The following is a 25,974-nucleotide window of genomic DNA, read 5'->3' on the forward strand; positions in this document are numbered from 1 at the left end:
TTTCCTCATAAAAATAGATTTAAATGCAGCTCACCAATTTAGATTTTTATTTTGCACATACTCCACACATTTTGCTATGTTTAGGAATTTCATTAGGTCTTACTTGAGTCTGTTTTTCTGAGTTTCCACTTGGTGAGCAATTTCAAGTCCTTCATGTATTACGAAAGATTGTTTTGTTTTGTTTTTTTTAACCTTTCTACAAATTTTTAAATAATTGTCTTTTAATCCTTTTGTTTCCCCTCCCACCAGCCCTCCACCCCTAACATCTCCTATGTTCTACATGATAAAACTACTCTACTCTGGGAGGTCCCATCCTGATTCAGCAGTCAATGAACCGACCAGCATCCATGAGATCGCAGGTTTGATCCCTGGCCTCGCTTAGAGGGTTGAGGATCTGGCGTTGCCATCAGCTGTGGTGTAGGTTGCAGATGCGGCTCAGATCCTGCGCTGCTGTGGCTGTGGTGTAGGCTGGCGGCTACAGCTCCAATATAACCCCTAGCCTGGGAACTTCCATATGCCATGTGTGCAGCCCTAAACAAACAAACAAACAAACAAAAACCTACTCTACTCTGTGTTTTGAGGTTTTTAACCTCCACTCAGAGCTCAAAAGTGACTATCATTTCCTTTTAAATTCATCTATCAGACTGTTTCATTGGGAAATTTGGGAGATCTTTTTTAGTTTCTGAAAACCTTTTTGCAGTTGACTTCTTGATTAATTGTTAAAATTCAGGTTGTCTCTGTCGCCTCTGTGTTGTGCATATGCAGGAGGATTTCTGTGTTCCCTTTCTTTCTGTGACTGCTCCCCTCTCATAAGCACCTCGGCAGTTTCCTTTTGCTTTTTTAATTTATTTACAGTGTTAATTAAGTTCTGCTGTAGAGCCGAATGACTCAGTTACACACACACACACACAAACACACACACACACACGTACATTCTTTTTTCCATTCTTTTCCATTCTGGTTTCTCTCAGAATATTGAATAGTGTCCCCTGTGCTGTCCAGTAGGACTTGTTGTGTATCCATTCTATATGTAATAGCTGGTATGTGCTAATTCCAAACTCCCACTCCCCCACCGCCTTCCCCCTTGGCAACCACAAGACTGTTCTCTACGTCCATGAGTCTGTTTCTGCTCTATAGAGAGTTTCATCTGTGCCATATTTTAGATTCCACATGTAAGTAACATCGTATGGTATTTGTCCTTCTCTTTCTTTCTGACTTACTTCAGTTAGTATGACATTCTCTAGTTGTGGCCATGTTGCTGCGAATGGTGTTATTTCATTCCCTTTCATGGATGAGTAATATTCCATTGTATACATGTACCACATCTTAATCCATTCATCTGTCAGTAGACATTTGGGTTGTTTCCATGTCTTGCTGGTTGCTTCATTTGCAAAGATTTTCTCCCACTCATAGGTTGTCTTTTCATTTTATGGTTTCCTTTGCTGTGAAAATCTTGTAAGTTCAATTAGGTGCCATTTGTTTATTTTTGCTTTTATTTCTATTGTCCGGGGAGACTGACCTGAGAAAACATTGGTGCAATTTATTTCAGAGAATGTTTTGCCTGTGATCTCTTCCAGGGGTTTCATGGTGTCACGTCTCATGTTTAAGTCTTTCTTTCTGTGTCTGTTCACTTCTAGTAAGCATCTCAGCAGTTTCTTTCATGGTTCAGCAACTGGGAAATCGAGTCCTCTCTGCCCCAGTAAACTGGCTTTGTACCCACAGGGAAGCTCGCAGCCTAGCAATGAGGCCTCCGCATTCAGAGAAGCTTTCATTTCTTCTCACACCTGCTCTTACGTTCCCCCCTGGGACTGGAGGACTGGCTTGGTCCCCTGGTTTCTTTGTGCTCTGACATGCTCACCTGGGGCACGGCCACCACCGCCTGGGGTCCACAGACTTCTGCACTTCCATTTATTCCAAGATCCCCTGGGATTCTGGTTTCAAGTTCAATAGTGAGAGCTTGCTTTGGGGGAAGAAGCCTGGCGTCATTTTTCTCTGTCTGTTAGAAAGGTCTTACATCCAGCTGCCTCTGGGATCCCCTGCACTTTGGCTCAAGAAAGACAGAGCCAATGGGAAGCAGAAGAAAGATGGGTTCAGGCTGCATGCTGCTCAGAATATTCGGAGTTTTCCTTGGCTTTTCTTTAACTGGAGGGGCTTCCCTCCTCACATGGTGCCCCAAAGTTCTAATTTCCTCCTTTCTTTTCTGAAAGAGGCAACAATTTATTCTGGTTCCACATAGAAAAGACCCATGCGTTCCATACAGCTGCACATAGTGGCACTTTTAAAGATGTTGTTTTCTTAAGTTTCCTAAGTTATAAGTAACCAAAGTTATCGAAAAGGACCTTTGGGAGGTCTCTTGCAGTGCATGGGGGTTAAGGGTCCAGCATCATCACCGCAGTGGCCCAGGCCATTACTGTGGTGCAGGTTCGATCGCTGGCCCAGGAACATCCACGTGCTTCAGGCGTGGCCTAAATAAATGCATAAATTACATAAATGAATAAATAAATATGTTAAAAGTACCTTTACAGTAGAAGTGGAAGTAAGACTCTTAATGAATGAACTGGTGTTTCTAGTGATGAATACTGGCCTTTTCTCTTTATACTGAAGTTTTTAAAAGATGAACATTTGGAAAAACTCTGAAAGAACATTTGATACTGTCCTGTACAAAGTTCTTTGCTTATAGGAATAGAAATATCCTCAAGCTAGCAGAATTAGTTAGGATGTTTTGGGTTGCATCAGCATCGGATCTTGTCTCAAATTGGCTTAAAAAATAAGGACAAAGTGTTAACTTGATATAAGAAGTCCCCACAGAGGGAACACGAAGACGGGGTTAGTTTAGCAGCACGGAGCGAGGTTAGAGACCCAGGTTCTCCTCCTGACCCCGCTCTCCTGCCTCCACCTGGTGGCCCGGGCAGCACGGTAATGGGTGGACAGCGAGCACAGGTCTAGGCTGTCACACGAAGACATGTGACAGAGCAGAAAGGACGTCTTTTTCTTCTGTTTCTCTTTAAAGATGACGCGCTTGTTCTCATGAGCCCCCCGGAGACCAGTCTCGCATCTGGTGGTTAGAAACCTCTCTTACTTGTCCTCACGTAGCAATCAGTGCTGATGCAGAAGGATTAGGATCAAAGTGTGGAATCGGCCAGCCTCCTCCTGAGATGGACATCTACGCAGCATCCCTTTCTAGGTTTGGCTTCGGAAAGAGCTTGTGAAGATGGCCAAACACAGCTAGGCAGACAGATGTATCTGACTCCAGAGGCTGTACACCTAACCCCCATCGGGGTTTTTATATGCGAGAGAGTGTGTGTATTTCTGCATTTATACATGATGCCAGTGATTCAATATGGTCCGACATGGGCCTAAGATTTCGGTCCTGACCTGTAGTTTAAAATACATGGGTTTGCCTCTACTTCAGCCCTGAGAATGATTCCATGTTCCTTAAAGTCTGGTTTGAAATTTGGAAACGACGAGAGTGGTTCCTCTCTATTTCCTAATACTCGGGTAACCCTAAGAGACACTGCTTGTAATTCGCATTCATCGTTGGTGGTAGAGGCAGATGGCAAAGCCAAACCACAGTGCTAAGCTCATTGTTTTACTTTTCACATGTAATCAGCAATGAATCACGGAACATGTTTGAAAGCTCTGCTTTATTAATTTTTAAAGACAGTGAGGATTTTGTAAGTAGTATTTCCTGCGTAGATAGAATTCATTTCTCCCAATATTTTTGAGGTGCTCAAATCTGGCCAGGTATAATTTGGGAGTTCCTGCGTGTCCTTGTGTATTCTGGGTGTCATGCATGTGAAACAGAAACATTAACTGAAGTGTGTGAAATGGACAGGCCATCACAGTGATGGCCACACATCCATCAATACTCATGAAACCCTTATTCTTGCAAGTATTATAAAGGTAAAGAGTAACAAACTAAATTTCACTCTAGTTGAAAATTGTATTAAACAGAAATTGCTTGTTAAAAAACACAATGAATAAAAAAGTTTTTTAAAGAAAAAAAAAAACCACAATGAAATAAACCCTTCTTCAAGAGAATTAAATCTCAGAACAGTTATACTACAAATTGAGGACATGTTTGCAAATGAAACTGAATTCTTTAAAAAGTGGATTTTTCCCCAAAGTGACAAAAATTAAGCTCTAGTAAATGCATATACACACTCCTCTTTTGAATAGAACTGTTAAGAAGTAGAAGTCTGCATTGCCAACCACTGACGTTATTTTTTGTGTGAGAAATGACCAGAGTTGTCTATTTTAAAAACCACGTCGTTACTTCATGGTCCAGTGACACAGAGTGACCAGCACTTAGCCTTCCACGCCAGGTTTCCCCTGGGCTCCAGTAGCAGACGACTGTGTACGTGTTTCTATCGGAAAACAGCATGATTTGTTTCCTGAAAGGTAATAACTATTCCTATCAAACTATTTTCTATTTTCGGAGCCCTCGAGGAAGCCAGTGTTGCCTGGGTGTGTTTTTCGGTACCTCTGTACATCTAGGAGAGCCTTTGACTCCACACTCGATTGGTCCAAATCCTTATGAAAGACACCATTTTTCCTCCAAGACATGGGTATGGGAGTGGTGTCCCAGACCAGCTAATTTCTCATAGGATGGTTAAGCCAGACATTTAAAATTAAGCTTCCTGAACAGTTTTGAGGTTGTCCATGTAAGAGGCAAGCCATCAGAGGGTAGGTGTGTGTTTAATATTGATATTGCGGTTCAGTCCCTAGATAAATTCCTATCTTAAATGCTTTCCAAACATACCCTCTCTCTGCCGTCTCCTGAGTGCCTGGGACAGGGACATGGCCCTCCATTTCTCTATGAGGCTTGCTTTAGCTCTGTCGTAGGAGAACGTCTGACACTCCAGTTGGGAAAAAGAGAACAGTTCTCTGGCAGGGCACCCTGGCTCAGGCAGGGCCCTGGTAACTGTGAGAGTGCCCGGCTCCTCCATGCGTGTGGACAACATGGGATGTGCTATGTGTTGGATAGAATTTCAGTTAATTTATTGTCAAGACTTTTCCTCGGCAGGAAACAGATCCTTGATTTATGGAGCACTCACCTCCTTTGGTTCCTCTAATAAGAAATTCAAGAGCACTTGCACTGCAGACTGTTTTCTAGGCATCTTCTGAGAACTTGAATTTCCTGATGCTGCAGAGGACATCCCGGGGCCATGTCCAGGAGGGGCAGGGGGAGGGGGAGGGAGGTGGTGCCAGCAGCCACCTGCCTTTGGAGGGGCAGCACTGGTCCTGTCTCTGCTGGGGTGCCCCCTGAGGGTCCGAGACTGGCTCCTGGCACCAAACTGGCTGCAGGCCGGCTGCTCAGCAGCTTTTCCAGGAGAGCAGCGAAGGCGGAGGTCATTCCCTAAAGTGCGCCATTCCCCTTGTCTTCAGAACTTTCCAGCAGAACACGGAGAGGGGTGGCCTGTCAGGAGGGAAGAATGTCCACGCTCAGAAGTGCCCAGTGGCCTCCCGTGTCCCGAGTCAAAGAAGAGAGTAATCGATTTCCAGCACGGCCTTGAATTCTTTGATCTCTCCAGGTGCTTCGTTACTAATCTAATCTGGGCGAATTTCAGTTACTTTTGTTCATGAAGGTAATCCCTCAACTCATCCTTTTTTTCAAAAAGTGGCCTCTTACCTAGTGTGCGTCATGCTGACAGACCCGGAAACGAGGACTGTCACAAAGACTCGGATGACACCAAAGAGCGGCCACTTGAGAGAGGACAGGGCAGCTCACGGGGGCAGGGGAGGCCAAGGGAATCACGAAAACAATTTTTTTTTTCATTTTTAAAGTTTCATTGGAGTCGAGTTGGTTGACAAGGTTGTGACCATTTCTGCTGCACCACAAAGTGACTCAGTCCGACGTGCACACACATCCACTCTCTTTCGGATTCTTTTCCCACAGAGATGTTCCCAGAATATTGGGCAGAGTTCTCAGTGTTCGTGTGCCGATCAGTTACCCCCCTCCCAGAGCTCTCGTCGTGGTTCAGCAGAAACGAATCTGACTAGGATCCATGAGGATGCAAGTTCGATCCCTGGCCTTGCTCAGTGGGTTGGGGATCCAGCGTTGCTGTGAGCTGTGGTGCAGGTCACAGACGCGGCTCGGATCCGATGTTGCTGTGGTTGTGGTGTAGGCCAGCGGCTGCAGCTCCCATTCAACCCCTAGCCTGGGAACCTCCATATGCCAAGGGGGAGGCCCTAAAAGACCAAACATTTTTGTATTTTATTTTTAAAACAATCTATTTTAAAAAGTCTTGGGACTGCAGATGCAAAGGAAAAAAATAACCCCAACAGGTAAAAATGAGTAAGTCTGACGACATCATACTCGGAGAGACGAGGAGGAAACAGGCAGTCCTGAGAGATGCCTCAGAGACAAGGTCAAGGTGATCAGACCCTGTTCTCCAGCAGGTGTGTGCCTGGGAAACCCTGGCAGCTGTTGCATGGGCACAGGCATAAAGCCGTCTATTGCAGCACTGTTTGTAATAATGAAAAAGATTTCGTGTTCTGGATAAATGAAACACACATTCATTCATAAAATGTATGAATGAAATATATCTCACATAATGAATGAATGAATGGATGGAAATGAATGAAAAATGGAGGGTCTTAAAGGTAGCTTGTTCCACATTCCTCTAAGGCTCCTTACAACTTCTCAGGGCCGCTTGTCACCCCATCTAACAGATGAGAACACTGAATCTCAGGTGGGATTGGTGTCCTAATAGGCACACCACATCCAACAACAGAGATTTGAAACGAAAGTCCCTCTGGGTCGAGTTGGGGTGTCCTACAGACCCATGAGATGGGGACAGAGTCAACCTCATGTGGCCGAGCAGATACGCTGCTTTAGGGGAGGAGCAGTTAGTGGCAAGACCCAGGCTTCTGGAGCTGAGATAAGGCAGAATCTCCCCCAAATGTGGTCAGACTGAGCCAGGACATGCAGCCCCAGGAGTGGGGACAGCAGAGGTCGGACCGCTCCTCAGAACTGGCCATCCTTTGGGGCGGCGAGTCCAGAAGGAGGAAGATTACGCAGCCTTTTCTTCAAAATGCCTTTAAAGAATCCCCCGTGTCTACTCTCAGCAGGTCTCCCAAATTCAGGCACATCCTTTTTCTTCAGTTGCTAAGATGATAACATGGAAAACATCCCCCAACGGACTTTCATGCCTCCTTGGAGGAGGCTTCGTTTTATTTCCTACTTAAGGACTGTTAATAAATCACTCTCTGGCTGAGTACAGTTGAACGCTGAAGCACTTAGCTTATCTGACCTTCGCATTAATTATTTTTATTACCCAGCAGGAACTTATGAAAGCTGCCCCCCCCCTTCCCTGTAAAGCCAAGTGGCCCCAAGCGAAGAAGCCAGGTCTCTCCTGGTGCCTGAGAGGGAGCTCCTTAAACACCTCCGGCTCTGAAAAGCTCTGCTGGAGGGTACTGGTCCGAACCCCCAGTTCCTTCCAATCAGTAGACTCCCGGCACCCGTTTGTGCCTGAGGACCCAGTGATGCCATTGCAATTCTTACAAAAACTGAAAGTGAAATGAGGAAGACTGATTGAGCAATCGGATAGAAGGGCGAATGCCAGGAAGACCTAGCGTACAGTAGGGGCAGAGATGCAGCGGGGCAGAGGGGAGAAAATTCAGGAGAACTCTCCTGAGGGCGAGCGCCGGGCTGGGCCGGGCAGTCAGTGCAGGACATCAACAAACACAGATAACAGGAAATGATCCATCCTCTGTGGTCACTGGTTCTAAGGGCCCGAACCTTCAAAGTTCTAGGAGGGAAATGGATGACTCCACGGGGGAGCAGTCACGCCTTTCTTGCCTTAGGACCAGAGAAGAAATGAAACTGAAGGAGACGGTCCCCACCCTCCCCCAGAAGGAAAGCCCCTCTGTCCGCATCTCCAAAGATGGGAAGCTGCTGGTCGTGACCCTGCTGCTGGCCCTGCTGTCCTGCTGCCTCACGGTGCTGTCTTTCTGCCGGGTGGCCTCCCTGCAAGCGGAGCTGGGGAGCCTCCGGGCGGAGCTGCGGGAGCACCGGGCGGAGGGGCTGCCGGGCGCCCCCCAGGCGGGAGCCGCAGCCCCCAGGGCCGCCCCTCCGGCCCTGAAAGTGAGTGTGAGTCTGCGGCAGCCGCAGCCCCAGGCACCGGCCTCCCCCACGACCCACACGTGCTGGCGGTAACGTGGGGCTTTTCTCTTCCCAGGGGATCTTTGCACCACCAGCTCCAAGGGAGAGCAGCTCCATTCAAAGCAACAGGAGTAAGCGCGCCGCGCAGGATGCGGAGGAAACAGGTACGTCGGGGTCACGGAAGCCTGTAGGAGGCAGGGATCCCGTTCACAGGTGTGGAGGCGAGCATCGGACTGGGAGAGGGGAGCCCCGCAGAACCTGGAGACTTCCACGCTCACCGTCGCAGCCAGGTGCGGCGCGGGGCAAAGCACCAGGCTGACAATGCATGTCTGAGCTCCAGGGAGCGGATTTTGTGGGGGCAGGTACTTACTTATCTGTGCGGCAGTTGAAGCGTAGAAGTGGGGAAAGAGGCTCACATCTCCCTGCAGAGAGTTCCCTTCTATGTCAGGAGCATCCTCCATCAGTTCAGGAGAAAAAGCACCATGCGCGAACGTAGGAGATTTTGTGAACCTGGTCAAAGAGAGGCAGCAAAAGAGAGCATCTCCTGGGGAGCGTAGCTGCTGTGAAATCACATGGAGGTCGGTGGTGGGAGCAGGTGCGTGGCTGTGCTTTATTTTGTTTCTTGCTTTTAAAAGAATAGAGCTCCTTCCACACACACACACACACACACACAGAGCTTTTCGAGCTTTTCGTTAACCGGAGCTTTCCCAGGAGATCCGCATGTTTGTAATCTTATTGTAATAGTTCTTTAGTGATTTCTGACTCTCTTCCTGGTCTGTTCCACAGAATTGTGTGGATTCCCGAAACCTCAGATTTGGTGGGGCCTCCCCAAACATTCAGCTCTAGCTCCTTCCTTTCAAAGATGAAAAAGAGCATTTGCATTGCATTTACTTAGCGTGCAATTTAATCCTTGGTACTGTTTCCCTTCTGTATTGAAGGAAGGTTTTTGAGCCCCTAGAATGTGCCAAGCACGCTTGTACTTGAACGGGAATCGTCACACCTCCTGTTTCCTTTAACCTGCAAGGTGGCTGCGAGGTGAAGTCACCGTGTGCAATTATGTATCCGTCTATGTGCTTCTAAAGAGAAGTGTGCGACCCGCAGATTAGCTTTTCTGTCACACGCACAATGCTGCTTCTGTAAGCGTATTTTTCACGAAATGCCTTATTCATGGAAAAAAATTCTTCCCTATATTATAAAACCATACATTTTTATCTGGTTATCATATCTCCCAGCCAATTATCAGCAACAATTGGGTTTAAGCATTTTAAAACTAGGAAACACATTTTTAGCATACTTTAACCCATCAATTGTTTTCAGATTTTGTATTTTATCACCTATGTTTTCTTACAGACACATAGTTGAAAACTGCAAGCATATATGTCTTGGCATATTTTTGTGTTCACTTATTACATAAGCATTTTCCTTAGTTCTAACTAATTCTCACTCATCTATATTAATTTCTTTGTTATCATTCTGTGATCATACGATCATTTCCAACTCTTTTTTTTTTTTTTTGGCTATAGCGGAACATGCCACAATTTTTGTGCAGATCTCTTTGTGTCTGAGGAATTATGTGCATATTATTCAACATAAATTCCATAGATGGAATGTCTGAGCCAGAGGATAAACACCTTTAACACTCTTGCTACCTGTTGCCGTGTTGCTTTCAAAATGAATCATTAAGTGCATGCAGTCAGAAACGCCATGTACAAGTTCTCCGCATTCTGACAGCATTTTATCTTTAAAATGTGTTTGGGCTAGTTTGGTAGTTGCAAAACAGTGCCTCAAATTTAATTTGTTGCTTGCTGACAAATAAGAATTAACTTCTTTCCACATATTTTGATAACTTCTAATTTTATCTTCTGCTGATTTTTATTTATAACTTCCCTCACTTGTCTGTCATATTTTTAAAACAATTCTGAATAAACTCTATATTTGACATATTACTTATCAAAATTTTGATCTAAATATTTTCACAATGTTTTGCTGTTTTTTCAAAAACTTGTGCAGAGATTTTGCATCTGTGTATTTTAATGTGAAACACTTGTCCTTTTGATTTCCCTATCAAAGCTAAAATACATTTGTTCATAATCTCTTAAGCAGTTTATTGTTCCCTCTGCCATTTTGACTTTTTTATAATTTAGTGTCGTAGCTTGGTATTTAATCCATTAACCTTGGAGTTTATTTTGGTAGGTCATGTCATACTGGCCTTAACTTCCCCTTTCTTCTTTTACTTTTCCCTTCCAAACTCTTGCTAAATATCTCAACCAAATTAATTAGATGATTCTTTTTAACTCCTTTGGGTTGGGAAGCTTCCTGTATTAAGTTCCTCATATATAGTCGAATCTACTTTGAGATTCCTTTTTTCATTGATTTTTTTGTCCTATCTATCTGTGTTAAATAAAATATTATAAGTGATTTTATAATATAATGAGCTTCAATATCTTCTTCAACCTTCTTAGCTACTCTTCCCCTGTCTCTAAATATTATTATTAAAAATAAACCCTAACTTCCCAATTCCAAAGAGGATATAGACGCAGTACAGCAGATTTAAGAAGAAAAGAATTAAGTAAGAAATCAATTATCCGCAGAGTTCCCATCGTGGCTCAGTGGTTAACGAATCCGAATAGGAACCATGAGGTTGCAGGTTTGATTCCTGGCCTCACTCAGTGGGTTAAGGATCCGGCGTTGCCCTGAGCTGTGGTGTAGGTCGCAGATGCGGCTCCGATCCCGTGTTGCTGTGGCTGTGGTATAGGCTGCCGGCTTCAGCACCGATTAGACCCCTAGCCTGGGAACCTCCATATGCCACAGGTGCAGCCCTAGAAAAGACCAAAAAAAAAAAAAAAGAAAGAAAGAAATCAGTTATCCCCAGAGTTGCACTCCCCCCCCCCAAATCTTCTATTAATATTTTAAAATCTCCTCTAGTGCAAGTTTTTTCATGTTGGTGTTTCCATGGCATCCAGAAATTGTATACTGACAAAAAATTTTCCCCAAATATTTGCAACTTTGAGAAAGTTTGGAAAATAGCAGAAAATTCTAACCAATGAATAAAAATTTACCCAGTTTCTATATCCAAGATATAATCACTATTGTCATTATCATAGTTTGCCGCAGATTTTTATAAACCTTGAATGTGGCGTATCTGTGGTATATATGTGTGTGTGTTGTACATACCATGTGTATATGTGTACTGTGTGTATAGTACGTAGCACACATATATTTCCTCCTATCTCTATATCTCTATGTATATCGTAACATTCGTAGACTCCCAGATGAAAGGCGTGAAGACCAGAGCCTTAGTGGCAGGTAATACCGGCTATGCCTTGCCAATGAAATTGGCTTGAATGTTATTTTGGACACTGTTCTCTGGTGCAGGGAAAAATCCGTTTTTTTTAGCACTACTCCAAAATTAATGTCTCTCTCTCTATGAATCTACTACATATACCAAAAGGTTGCCTGAAATTCTATTTTTGTTTGTTTTCTGTTTAGTAGGGTTGTTTTTTTGGAATTGAGAAAATGCAGAAATGCAGTCTGAATCTATGCAACTTTCTTTGTTTTTTGTTTCCATTCTAGTTGTTATGGTTTATTTTAAGTAAAATTCCCTTTTATCTTCAAAGTGTTAGTTTCCATTTTATTTCTTGACTTTCTATATATGTTTATACACACTTTGTTGCATTTCTATTAAAACTATAACTCTGAAGAAAATGAATTTTCACCCTGTTGAATTTATATATTCAAGAATTTCTAATGTCTATTAAATATAGAATTTTAAACTTTACAGGACAGCTTTTCTTATGTAGTTCCTTATAGTTTCTTTCATAGTTAACCTAAAGACATTTTATTGCTAGTTTGAAGTCTTAGCATTTTCAAATAGCTTGTTAAACTGTTAAAAACATATGGAATTTTCAGTAAATTATTCAGTATTTGATCTTAGGCTTATTTTTTAAGCCAAATCAGCACACTTGGTGGATTTATGCTTAATAGAATTATAATATTGTCCTAGACTTTTCTTTCTCTTTTGGCTGCACCCACGGCATATGGAAATTCCTGGGCCATGGACGTAATCCAAGCCGCAGCTGTAATCTATGCCAGAGCTGTGGCAACACCAGGTCCTTAATCTGCTGTGCCACAGTGGGAACTCCTATTCTAGACTTTTTTTTTTTTTTGCTGCTGTGCCTGAAGCATTTGGAAATTCCTGGGCCAGGGCTCGAACCTGTGCCATAGAAGTGACTAGAGCCACTCCCGTGACAACACCCAATCCTTAACCCACTATGCCACAAGAGAACTCCTATTCTAGACATTTTTTCTAGAATACTCTGCTTTCTATATATACTCCTTAATGTCAGTGTGGCATCATTTTATAACTGTGTCAAAAAGGTTCATAACTACACATTGCTAAGTAAGACACCGGAATGCTACACATTCTTAATTTTCTATAAATCCAAGCCAGATTTCCCCAGGCGCCTCGATTTTATTGTGTGTATATTCAGCGTGTAAGTAAATTCCAGCATGTTGTGGGCTAGGAAGCCTGACCTCCCCAGCACACGGCAAATCTAGTTATTGCATCAGTCCTCAGCACTTCCCACACACTACCCAGGAAGGTTGTTCTCTTTCCATTTGTGTATCTCCCATCTGTACAGCTAAAGGGTCCAGACGTCTGTGGTCGAGCCCTGTTTCCCTTGTGCGTGTTCATCCTGACACGCGCACCCTGTAGATAATTCTGTGAATGTGTGTTGGTCACTTTGGGGCTCCGTATCAAATACGAAAGAATGATTTGGGAATCATTGGGCATCGCTGTGGGGAGGGGAGGGTTTCCCCCTCTTTCTTCAGTGGTCAAGTTATGATCAAAGGTCGTCTCATGAAATTTTTCAACTTGATATTTAAAACAACTAGTTAACCAACGAATGAGCCTAATCGCAAGGCTAGAGCTGCAGGACGGTCTGGAAACCCCTTGCTTCAGACTCTCTCAGTGCCCACCAGGTGTAGGCACAGTTTGGATCACTGAAAAGTCAAGAGAAGCTCTTATGCTCAGCAACTTTTTAAACTATAATTTCACGGATTTCTAGTTTAATGGGTTTTTTTATTTTAATTGACATGCTATTTGCATACACATGTGAGCACATGGGAAAAGAGCACATGTGTCCAGGACCCGGGTTGATGAAATTCACAAGCTGAATGGCAGCAGATGAAAGGCAGACATCACCGGCGTCACCGGTTTTCCTTGCAGTTCCCCCCCCCAGGGGTAAATGTGCTGCTTTAATTTAATTCTAGAATTTGGTACCATGGCTCCAGTTTTATTTTTCTTACTTATGTTGTGTTTCAAATGAAAGCCTTAGTAAGTTTCTTGTATTTCATAAGATAATTTCTGATCAGAAATGTGGGGAAATCCAGAATTAAAATTGCCAAATGGCTTATAATAGCCAAAAATTCACTTTCAAGCCCATGAGTGTATTTGGAGATAGTCCCAATTAAAAAAAAAAAACAAAAAACTAAAGCGATATGGCCTTGAGCATTTCTTCACAAGTGGAGTCATGACCACCCGTGTTCTGAACCTGCTCTTAGTTATAACCGTATTCACTTTAAGAACCTAAAGATCAGCATCTTCAGAGACCATCTGGAAAGTGAATCCCATTGAACTAAAACAGCTTATTGATAAAATCAGGTGAACTTTCCATTTCTCCCTTGCTCTTCAGTGGGGAATTTAAAAGTTAGCCGAAACCCAGGTGTTTTAGATTATAGAAAGACAAAAATTATCTTTCATTAATAATGTTTATCATACTTGCCTCAATTGCAGTAAGAAAACAGTGATGAAAGCATGAGCATTTCAAAGAAATATAAAAACAAGAGCAGGAAAAAAAAAAGACCATATTTTATTCTTCCTGTGTTTCTCGTAAGAGTCTGACCAATCTAAATGATTTTTCTCCATCTTTAAATAAACGTTTTAGTTTGGAATTATTTTAGAATTACAGACAAGCCGCAGCAACAGAGCAGTGAGTTTACCATATGCTCCTCGCCCCGTTTCCTCTGATGTTACCACCTAACGTTACCATGGTTCCTTAGTCACAACTGAGAGCAATATGGGGAGTTAACTAATAACTGAACTCCTGACTTTGAATTTCGCCAGCTTTCCCCCCAATGTCTCTTTAGGTTCCAGGAACCGTCTGGGACACCACAATGCATTATATATATATATATATATTTTTTTTTTAAATCAGCATTTTGAATATACCGCACGTAACATTAACACCTAAAGGTGTTACCTAAGTGTTTCTCTGCGGTAAACATTTTTATTGTTAAACAGAAAGATATCAATATTATTTCTTGAAATCCATAGTCGTTTCCTGTGCAAGAAAAGACGGGAGACCCGAGGGTCTGTGATGCTCATTTTACAAGGCTATAAAATGAGTATTGAAACATGCAGTGTATGAACGCAACCATCCAATTTGTCCCCAAATGAGGCTAACTGCAGCCTCTTGCCCAGCAAGGGCGTGTTCCTTCCTAGAACCGAAACAGCTGGCTGCTGTCATGGTGATCTTTGACCAGAATCTTCCTTGCTTCAGTAACAGGAGACTTCTTTTCAGTGTTGCAAGAGCTGGCTTCTGTACAGTTTCCACAAAAGTATTTAAAATGAACACAGTGACCTGACAACCAAATCTTTGAACCCTGTTCTTATCAAGTTTAAACTTTTGGGAAGCAGAGGAGCAAGGAAGTGAATCCACCGAAGCAGCCAGAAGCAATACTGTGTCTCTTCCAATATTCCCCAACCTGCAAGGTCTAAGCTTGTTCTAGTTGTCGGGTATTGATTAGGAAGCAAAAAAGACAAACGAAAGTTTCCTCGTTAACGTGAGGTGGAAAGCCACAGAAAATAATTACGTTTGTCATCAATGAGTAAATTGTAATACTAGAAAATGGCAAATCCATTGCAACATTGAAAATGTGTGGGCAGGGTTAAGAGAATCAGCCGTGTGAAGGATGAGGAAGGGGGAAGCGAATGTGTCTCCATTTTAAGTGGGAGGCCAGACTAAGTCCTTCTCTCTAATCCCTGAAGCACAGCAATTCTCTTTCCTTTCAACCTTAAACAATGGCAGATGTGCAGAGATATTTAAAAAATAAATCCGTAATGTTGAGCAAGGCATTCTCATCAATAGTTCTACAGGAATGGATATTATTTGGGGGGGGGGGTTGTTTGTTTTTTGTTTTTGTTTTTGTCTTTTGGCTGCTTCCGCAGCATGTGGAAATTCTAGGGCCAGAGATCAAATCCATGCCACAGCAGTGATAACACTGCATCCTTAACCCACGGTGCCTCAGGGGACCTCCTGGATAGTATTAGTTTTAATGGTCATTGGTGCTTTTTTGTTTGGTTGGTTTTGGCTCCGCCCATGGCCGGTGGAGCTTCCAGGGCCAGGGACTGAACATGCGCCACAGCAGCAACCGGGGCCACTGCAGTGACAGTGCTGGATCCTTAACCCGCTGCACCACAGGGAACTTGTATTTATGTTTTTATAGGTCAAGTCCTACTTACCAGAACTGCATTTGGCAGCTGTTCTTTTGTTGTGGTGGGGTTCTCTTTGAAAAAGTATTCCCTTTTCTGAGGAGTTAGAGAAGAAACGGATTTTTCTCAAAATAGAGGAAATACCTACTGTGCAAAGCTTTGAGGTAGGCGATGCAGCGTATACAGGAAAAAGGAAAGAGATAAGTTACTGAGTGTGGTCTGTGTGAGCTCAGGAATAGGCCCTGCAGGTCTGTGTGATCATTTGCCCTCTTAATAACCCTACCATGTTGGCCTTATTATCTTCATTTTAATTTTTAATATTTATTATTATTATTATTATTTTAAAATTTAGGGCCACAGGTGCAGCATGTGGAAGTTTTCAGGCCAGGGGTCGAATCACAGCTGCAGCTGCCAGCCCACACCACAGCCACAGCAATGCAGGATCCAAGTCACATCTGCGACCTACACCACAGCTCATGGCAACACCGGATCCTTAACCCACTGAGCGAGGCCCGGGATCGAACCCTCGTCCTCAGGGACACTAGTCAGGTTCATTGCCGCTGAGCTGCAGCAGAAACCCACCCCTGTTATCTTCGTTTCAGATGAGAGAATTAAAGCCCAGACGTAGTCAGTCCTTTCTCCCAGCAACCTAATGTTGCGCTGGAAAAATTAAACATTACCAATGCAAGTTTTAAGGTAATAAAGCAATTTAAAAAATAACAAGCTCTTTTGTTTTTACAAAGCACATGTAAATTATGACTTCAACTGAGTGTCACACTACGAAACAGATATTGTTATTTTAATTATACAGATTAAAATATTTCAAAAGGAAGTTTCAATCTCATGATGAAACAGCCGATTGGTTTGAGAACTAAGGTTTGAATTTATCGTCTGTGGACTATAAATGCTGAGTTTTTTTGATGTCATGAGTTATATGTGCTTAACCTTCAAGCCAGATCCCACATTTGAGAACAATTGTTGGACCCTGGGAAGGCCTCGGTGGGTCTTAGTTATTACTGCCAGTGAGAGGGCGGCTGGTGATGGAACCACGGTTGGTTAGGGGCTGAGATCCCAGGTGGGAAGATCACGTAGGCCATGGTCGGGAAGAGCTGAGCTGGGCCTTGAAGGTTGGGGTAAGAGGAGACTGTATCCCAGGGTCTGGGAACAGTAACAAACAGAAAATAGAAAAACCACAAGACGAGGCCTTATTCCAGTAGTCAGGAGGGCAGAACACATGCCAGCACTTCGGCATTACCCTTTAACTCTTGTAAATTTGGGGGGTTTTGCAAGTGCTGATTGATGGAAGTGCCTCTCCGAGTTCAGGCTTTCCCCTCCCCTCTTCCTCCCCCTCCCCTCCTGGCTACCCTGTTGGAGACAGACATGGGGGTTGGGGGCCGGAGAATACCTGTTCCAGGGTCGCTTCTGACACTAGCTGTGAAGCCGTGCGTCAGCGCATCTTTTTTCTCTTCCATCTGTTGCCCGAGGCCTTCTTCTGGGAGATGGAGAGTAAGACATTTTAGAGAAAGAGGACACCACCATTTGCTTGAAAAAGTATCATAGCATTATACGTCTACGGATGACACTTCCCAAACTTATTGTTGAGGATTGTTCGTTATGGAACGTGCTTTCTGTATACCCATGGGTCCACACATTTATTATTACAGAGTCCAGATACTGTAAAAATAGGTGTTTTTTTTAATGGAAGCTATTTTGCTTAAAACACTACATTAATTTGATTTAGCATGCATTACAAATTTGTAAATAAGTGTGAGATTTTTCAGAATTATTTGGAAAAGTTGTTTGTCTATTTTCTTTTCCAAATTATTATACAGATTTTTTTTTTTTTGGTATATGCTATAAAACCAAACAGTGCGAATTTGTAATTGACGATCCTTAAAATGAATGACTCACTTCACAGGACATCTCCGGAGGGAGGCAGTTGTAGAAAACCTTAGTACGTGTAGTGACATGTATTCCAATAGGTGTATGTGCAAAGTGTGGTAGCATCAAATGTTTAGCTAGAAGGACCGAGGGAAGAGTTGGTCTTTGACCTGAGCCCCGAAGCATGAATGGGGTTTCACCAGCTGGAAAGGTGAGGACTGTTTAGCTATAGGGAAGAGCAGGTGCATGGCCCCAGAAGAATGGGGAAGCTGGATGCAAGTCCAGCAGATACAGGGGATGAGAGTTTATGAGGCTGTGCAGGAAGACTTAGATTTCGTGCGCAAGGAAACCCTTTGGAGAAATTTTAACCATTAAAAGGACGAGATAGAATTTGGGGTTAAGACAATAATCCTGGAGGAAATGCAGGTGATGGACGAGGAATTGTAGAAAACAGAAGGGGCACGACTTGGTAGAGGCTGGTGTGATTGTGAAGGACGGGGAGGCCAAAGCTCTGAACTCAGGCCATCCCCAGCCAGTCCCCGTCCTACCATTTCTCGCTGTCTTTTTGACCCTCAGTCAGACTTGCTGTGTCCCCATCAGCATCAGCTTTTGGGTTTTTTGTTTGGTTTGGTTTTTTGGTTTTTTTTTTTAGGGCCGCACCTTCGGAATGTGGGAGTTCCTAGGCTAGGGGTTGAATCGGAGCTACAGCTGCCAGCCTACGCCACACCTTGGGGCAACACTGGATCCGAGCCACATCTGTGACCTACACAACAGCTCACAGCAACACTGGATCCTTAACCCACTGAGCAAGGCCAGGGATCAAACCCGTATCCTCCTGGGCTGGTGGCTCCAGTGGCTGGTTGCCGCTGAGCCACAAGGGAAACTTCCAGCATCAGCCTTCCTATTCACTCATGACTGTTAATTTTGTCTAAAGTGTGCTGACGTCCTTCTCCCGTCCGACGTGAGTTCAGTTGTCAGTGTTCAGAGAAGTCTTCCTGATTGCATCTGACGTCTGGGCCCTCTCTCTCTCTCTTACAGTTGCAATTTTAATTCTGTTTTTGTGGTATTGATATTTACCTGTTCTTCCCGCTAGACTGTTAGCTCCATGGAGGTAGGGATTATGTCTCCTTTTTGTGCTATCCCTAACAAAATACCGGACATAAATTTAATGCTCAGTAAAATTGTTGAGTGGATAAATGAGAGCTTAAATCTGAATTGAACAAAAGTTAAAAATTCAAAACATTAGGGCTTGACTGTTAGTTGAATTTCAAGATTGAGGAGGGTGGAATCAGGCATTTTATAAAATTTCTAGCTTGGGCAACTCCATATTGTAAATCAACTCTACTTCCATAGAAATAAATACAGAAGATAAAAACGCACAGTGTAATAAGTAAGATGACAGAAGAAAGAAGAAAGAGATAAAGGAGAATGAAGGGAGGGCATCTCATTAAAACCGAAGAGCTTAGAAGAAGCTCCTTGAATGAGATGAGAGAACTGTGGGAGTTAGTGGGTGATCATATGGACAGGACACGGGTGACGTTTTGGCTCATTTTCTTGTTAGCAATCATCTATAGTCTAAGATCAGGTCTATGTTGAAGTGGAAAGAGAATCTTAGGAGACTGAACTAGAGATAATATGAGATTTCCTAAAAAGGAAGCGTTGAAAGGTGAAGAGATAAGTAATCTTGATGGGACTGACGAGACCTGAACGGCATCTAATGGGCAGGATGGAAAGTCCTGTTCTTTCTTCTAAGAACTCTTCTCCTTGAAAAGCCCAGTGACTTTCTCTGAAATAAGGAAAATTAACAAATAGCAGTAGCTTCAATGAGTATAATTCAAACACAGCTATGGAGCTGTCATTTTAATATCCCATTTTCTTTTCAGAGGGGTATTTATAGAAATAAAATTTTCTCTCCATAGTGTTATTTTCTTTCTAAGAGTTAGATTTCTTCTACTCTATGATGGAATAGACCATTATTTCCCAATGCGTAGGTTGCAGCCAAAGTGGTGTTGGGCTGCCGAGATAAAAATTCAGATATTTTCGTATCGGTTTGGTAGTGTCCAGGCTTCAGTCATTAGGCAAACCTCTTCCTGTCGAAAGAGACAAGGTGGGTCTCCTACAGCAGTTTGGTAGAAACAGTCAAGGCAGGGCTAATTGAAATGGCCTTTCTAGTATTTCCTTGGTCTCTTTAGCAGCTTCTCTTGGTCTTCGTGTTGTCGTAGTGCCCTCCCACTGTCTCCCCAGTTGCCTTTTTCCTTCTTTGGTCTCATATTATGAAGAAGAGTAGCACTACTACTGCTGGTCAAGACGGACTTTGCCACGGTTACGTCCTGGGCATGGTACTGAATGTCTTGGGCACCTTGCCCCACTCATCTTTATGATGGGCATCCGCACATAAGGGGAGATGGAAAACTGGGAGGGTTGAATTTGACACCTGGGAAGAGCCTCTTCTTCTTCCTCGTGGAGGAAAGACTAGAGCTTCGCCTGCTGCTACGGGCCTCGCATCCCTCCCAGAACTTACCTCGGTGCTTTGTGCATAGCGCTTCCTTAACAAGCGTTTGTTAGAAAAGGGTGTTTAATATGGTGACGCTGGACATCGTGCCTCTCAGACTAGCAGCTTTGGACGTCTTATTACTCCCTCCTTTCACGCTGTCCTTATTCACATCTATTCTGCCTGTTACGATGCTTTTCTATATTTTCCGTGGCAGAGGGTATGCCACAGTACCTGCAGTAATGATGCGTAGTAACTGCAGTAACGTGCCATAGTAACTTCAATAATGATGCCACAGTAACTGCAGTAAAGATGCCGCAGTAACTGCAGTAATGATGTTATGTTAAGTGCAGAAATGCACATTTCCCAGTGGCTCAGATATGGCTGCCCTTGTTCTCCAGTTCAATGAAAGAACCACACAGGGGCCGAAATTTTCTGTTCCTTTGAAATCATCAGATTAACATAAAAATGTGTAGAAAAGTTTCATGGCTTATGATGAAATTGCAGCTTTTAACATTATATTTCCGCCTGTAAATGCCCAGGGAAGTTTCTTAGCAGATTTTCTCATATGCTCCCTCCCTGTAACAATATTCTCTTTAGGCTCATGCATTTACACAGCCTCGGAATATCACATAGTTATTATATCTGTTATTTCATGTTTTCCTTTAATCTCCTAAAGCAGGAATTGCCCACTATGTTAAGCTCTTAAAAGTTACACACTGAGAAGCATGTTTTTAAAGCATCACTTCAACTCAATAAAATACTTGCTAAATAATAAACAATCTAAGCTAATATTTTCTTAATTAAAATAGGCACACCTAGGTTCACACTCCGTATTTTTCATAGATATTTACTGCTTTGCTTTCCTTTCTTACAGATAATGTATCTATTTTGCTTTTACCTGAAGGCATGGTCTTTATTTAACAGAATAGTTATGAATACTTTGGAATATTCTCTGGAGTAGTCTATGTGTAATACAGATCTGAATTGATGCTTCCCAGAAGCTTTATGGGTGATGCAGTCTCAGGGAAATATTCCGTTTTCTATTAAAAAGATTTCGTAGCTCTTGTTCTCTTTCTAGGCCAAAACATTTTACCAAAAGCCTGCCTTTGGCTCCAGAGTTGAGCAGACGAGATAAAGTCCCGGCCCGGTGGCCTTCCTCTCTGGGGATGAGACAAGTTGTTTACACTTTCCAAGTTGTTTCCAGTATGTAATTTTTAGGATTTTTGTGAAGTTGCCTGGATTTATGTCAGCTCAATAAATGTGAGCAATTATTCCGTGATGTTAATAGCATTTTCAGTACTGACGAGTTGTTATGTAATGTTAGATTTTTTTTAAAGCAAAAAAATCATTTTAGAGTAATCTGATCATTTAATTGGCTCATGTATTTGAGAGAATTGAAAAACAAATGACAATGGCTAAACTTGCTTTCTATAGAGGTTTAATATTTTATAACAAGTCAAGCTAAACTATAAAGGTGATATACTTGCTATATTTCAACAGCATGTAGAGTTTTTCTAAAATTTGAATTTCAAGTACATATTGTGTTGCAAGCACAAGTTATATTAAAAAATCTGTGGGCCAATTTCCTAAAGCAATTTCAAGAACGACATGCAGGCATTGTAGAAAGTGTCATTGATTTGGTGTCACGGGAAGAGTGGGTTTGTGGCTTTGTGTGCTTGGTCATCTTCGTCCCCTTGCTATTTCTATTCAAGAAACTAAAATGATATATTTTTGCTTTTCAGTCACTCAGGACTGCTTGCAATTGATTGCAGACAGTGACATGCCTACTATACGAAAAGGTAATAAACACTTCAGGAATTTTCCACTTAGAATTCAGTTCCGTCCTGTTACTTGTATACTCCAGGTCTAAAGATTGTCTTCAAACCATATGTCAAATGAACTCTCTGCCTCGAAACTTCTTATAATCAGATTGGAAATAACAAAGCTCCTTGAAATGATCGGGGGATGACTGTTGAGGCTAATGTGATCATCTAACAGGGAGAATTACTTTCGGGACATTACTACCCAGCAGTGTTCATCATTAGCATATGATAAAATCCAGACTAAACCAAGTTCAGTTTCTTATTATTCAGAAATCATTTTGGCTACTATGGTGCTTCGCGATCATCTTCACAAATGTCGATTCTCCTATTAGCTTGTAGACTGTCGCAGAATAAAGATAAAACTCAACATATAGCCATTTTATATTGATTAATCAAGGAGAATATATTACGTACAAATAAATATAATAGGTTTGTGATCAATCTCCAGTGTGAAATTATGGCTTTATATTTTACATATGCTGGTTAAAAACATACAGTGTTCCAGTCTGGGCACTGGGGCTCAGCAGTGAAGGATGTGTGTAGGGTTCCTTATTTTCATGGAATTTTCCTTCCTATAAGGGGAAAACAGAAGAAGAAACAAACGAACAGGTAAAATGTAGAATGGTAAAAATTAACCAGTGTGGAGAAAAATAAAGGAGGCGGCAAGGGAACATTTGGACTGTGATCCACAAAAGAGAGTTCAGAAGTGCCAGGAAAGTAAGCTGGGGGACAGAGGTGGAGACCCAGGGAAGATAATGAATTTGGATTGGCCTCTGCATTGACTCCCAGGAGTGATATCCTGCATCTGTATCTTTCTATGTGACCTTAATTATCCTAAATATAACCCGGGACCTAAACTATTTGAAATCCTGTTATTTACGGCTCTGCATTTCCCAAAGTCATATGTTTGCAGCTTTTATTAGGTAGCACATTGTTTCCTAAGAATAAAAATAGAGCCAGAAGAAGACCCTAAGGGCCAATGATACAATTAAGAAAATAGCGCTTGGAAAGGTTTGTTTCACACATTTGGCCCAAACCAAAAATACAGAGTCCTAAAGGGAAAGGATAGGTCCTCGCCCAAAAAGATGCGGCTGCTTCTCCACTGTGAACTTGAATTTCGCAGAGCGTACTTATCTTCCTGATGTGGTGGCTTCTCTCCACCGATCCTCCCTGGAGGAGCTGGGTGCTTATCTGAGTGCTTTGCCCTCTGGGCGGGTGGGCTGTGACGCCAGTAAACCTCGAGCTTGTCAGTGTCAGTGCCAGCACCAGCGCCAGCGCCAGTGCCAGTGTCAGTGTCAGTGTGTGTGGACATTTCAGCAGCACTGCTTTACTGCATCCTCTAAGTTTTGTTATGGTGCGCTTTCATTTTTATTTACCTCATTTTATTTGTCTCTTTTTTGATTTACCTTTTTTTCTTCTTTTTGACTCCCTAGTTTTGAGTGTCTTTTAATTTTCACATATTTGTGAATTTTTCAAATTTTCTCCTGTTATTGATTTCTTATTATTTTATTTATTATTTACTTGGAAAAAATGTTTGATATGATTTGTCTTCCTAAATTTAACTTATTTTGTGCCCTAACATCTCATCTATCGTAGAGAACTTGCCTAAGCCACTTAAGAGTGCACATTGTGCTAGAGAGGAGAGAATGACCTCTGTATGCCTGTTAAGTCCACTTAGTTTGTAGGGTTGTTGCAATTTCCTTATTGGCTTTCCTCTGGGTGATCTCTCCATGGTTGAAAATGGGGTACTGAATTAATCCTGTTGTTGTTGTATTGCTGTCTCTTTCTTCCTTCAGATCTGTTAATATTTGTTTTTATATATTTAGTAACTCCAGTGTTGAATGCATGTGTATTTGTATTTGTTATATCCTCTTGATGGATTGATCCACTTATCATTACTAATGACCCTGTTTGTCTCATGTGACAGGTTTGACAAGTCTGTTTTTGTCTGATAGAAGAATAGCCACTCCCTCTCTCATTTACTATTTGCATAGAGTATTGTTTTCTGACCCTTTACACCAGCTTACCCGTGTGTCCTTAAAGCTACAGCGAGTCTCTTGTAGGCAGCATTTGGTTGGATTTTGGATTTTTCAATTCGTTCAGCCATTCTATGACTTTTGATTTTAGAATTTAATCCATTTACATTTAAAGTAATTACTGAGAGTGAGGACTTATTCCCCTTTTGTTAATTGTTTTTTGGCTATTTTATAGTTCCTTTCTTTTTCTTTCCATGTCTTTCTCTTTCTCTGTGTTCCTCAAATATTTTTTTGCAGCAGTATGCTTTGATTCTCTTTACATTTTGTGTATCTACTACAGGTTTTTATTTGTGCTTACCATGGGATTTACATAAAACAACCTAGTTATAATAGTTATTTTAAGCTGATAACAACCTAATTTTGATCTCATCCCCAAACTGCTTTTTTACTTCTCCCTCCAGGACACTTTATATTATCAATGTAACAGTTTATATCTGTTTATATTTTGTATCTTTTAACAAGTTGTTGTAGCTATAGTTATTTTTAATACTGTTGTCTTTTAACTTTTATGCTAGAACTGAAAGTGATTTACAACTTGTTACAGCCATTTCTCTCGGGTTGTTTACTGGAGATTTTATTTCTTTCTTTGTGTTGTGTTTTTTTAATTCCTCATAATCCTGGTAGATTTGCTTATTGTCTGAGAATTTGGAGAAGGAGCTACTTCTTGTCATCTTCATGGACTGATTTTTGAATAGGATACAGTTTCACTGGTCAGCAGTGCTCAGGATTAGTCACTCAAAGACTGGGTACAAAGCCCTTTGCTTCCTTCCTTCCCTCCTCAGGGAAAGTATCTGTTCTTTGCTTTCCCACAATCATAAGAAAAATGCTGACTATAAGATAGGGATGTGGCCTCCTTTTTTTTTTTTTCTTTTTTTGTTTCTAATTGTTTCCAGGAACCAAGCTCCTTTGGTTGTTCAGTGCTCAGGATGAGGCAAGATAGAAACCAGCTCCTCAGAGACACTCTGGGAGTCCACGGGGCCAGGTACACACTCTAATCCATCATCCCTGCATGGCAGAGTCGTGGGCTGAGGCAATCTTCTTGGGGTGGAGTTAAGACTGTTTGGAGGAGGGACAGACGTGAATAATTGAAATTGCCCTTCCTATCCTTGTCAATATGACAGCTTCTTAGTATGTGCTCCTCTAGGGTGCTTCTACTTCTTAGCTAGATACTAAATTTCTCTTCAAGGTATTTTGATAACAATATTATTGTTAACAAACATTTCTGTGGAGGGGTGAGAAGTTAAGTCTTACTGATTCCTCATTCACAACCTTAAAAATGTCATTCCATTGCCTTTTGCTTACATGGTTTCAAGGAAGAAATCAGCTGTTAATTTAATTGAGCATTCCCTGTACTTAAAGAATTGCTTCTCTCTTGCTATTTTCAAAATTCTCTGCTTGTCTTTCTTTCAGCTGCTAGCTATAAGGCGTCTTGGTGTGGATCTCTTTGAGTTTATCCTTCTTGGAATTCATTCAGCTTCTTAGATATGTAGATTCATTCTTTCTTCAAAGTTGGGAAGAGTTTGGCCATTATTTTTTCAAATATTCTTTCTGCCTTTTTCTCTTCTCCTCTGGGACTCCTATAAAGCATATATTAGTCTGATTGAGAGTGTCCTACTTGTTCCTTACACTTCCTTTTACACCTTTTTCTTTATATGCCTCAGACTGGATAATTTCAATTATCCTATGTTCAAGTTTGCTGATTCTGACTTCTGCCTGGTGAATTCTGTTGGTAACCTCTTCCATAAAATTTTTATTTCAGGTATTGTAACTTTCAGCTCCACAATTTATTTTTAAATAAAACACTTAGTTTCTTTTGCAATAATTTTCATCTCTTTACTCATGGGGTCTGTTGTTCCTACATAGTCCTCCCAGTTTTATTAAGCTCTCTGTCCATGGTTTCATTTATTTTATTACTACTATTATTATTATTTTTGGCCATACCCACAGCATGTGGAAGTTCCTGGGCCAGGGACTGAACCTGTGCCACAGCAGCAACCTGAGCGCCTGCAGTGACAGTGCCAGGTACTTAACCCACTGTGCCACAAGGGAACTTCCATGCTTTCCTTTACCTCTGTAAAAATATTTAAAAGATGTAAAGATGTAAGTCCAATGTTGGGCTTCCTCAGGAATGATTTCTGTCA

At 42.0% G+C, this 25,974-nt stretch overlaps 1 protein-coding gene across 2 annotated transcripts in view; it reads left to right on the forward strand.

Moving 5' to 3' along the window:
* The first annotated feature begins 7,045 nt into the window (after positions 1–7,045).
* TNFSF13B (TNF superfamily member 13b) overlaps positions 7,046–25,974 on the forward strand; it is a 31,764-nt gene continuing 12,835 nt past the window's right edge. The window contains exons 1-3 of one of the 2 annotated variants that reach the window (XM_047755732.1): positions 7,046–8,095; positions 8,184–8,271; positions 21,717–21,773. In XM_047755732.1, coding sequence (XP_047611688.1) covers positions 7,766–8,095; positions 8,184–8,271; positions 21,717–21,773 — 475 coding nt within the window. In that variant the 5' untranslated portion in view covers positions 7,046–7,765. The remainder of the gene's footprint in view (positions 8,096–8,183; positions 8,272–21,716; positions 21,774–25,974) is intronic. The other variant, XM_047755733.1, reaches the window with a different exon arrangement.

The sequence above is a fragment of the Phacochoerus africanus genome, chromosome 13, assembly GCF_016906955.1.
Source record: "Phacochoerus africanus isolate WHEZ1 chromosome 13, ROS_Pafr_v1, whole genome shotgun sequence".
Lineage (NCBI taxonomy): Eukaryota > Metazoa > Chordata > Mammalia > Artiodactyla > Suidae > Phacochoerus > Phacochoerus africanus.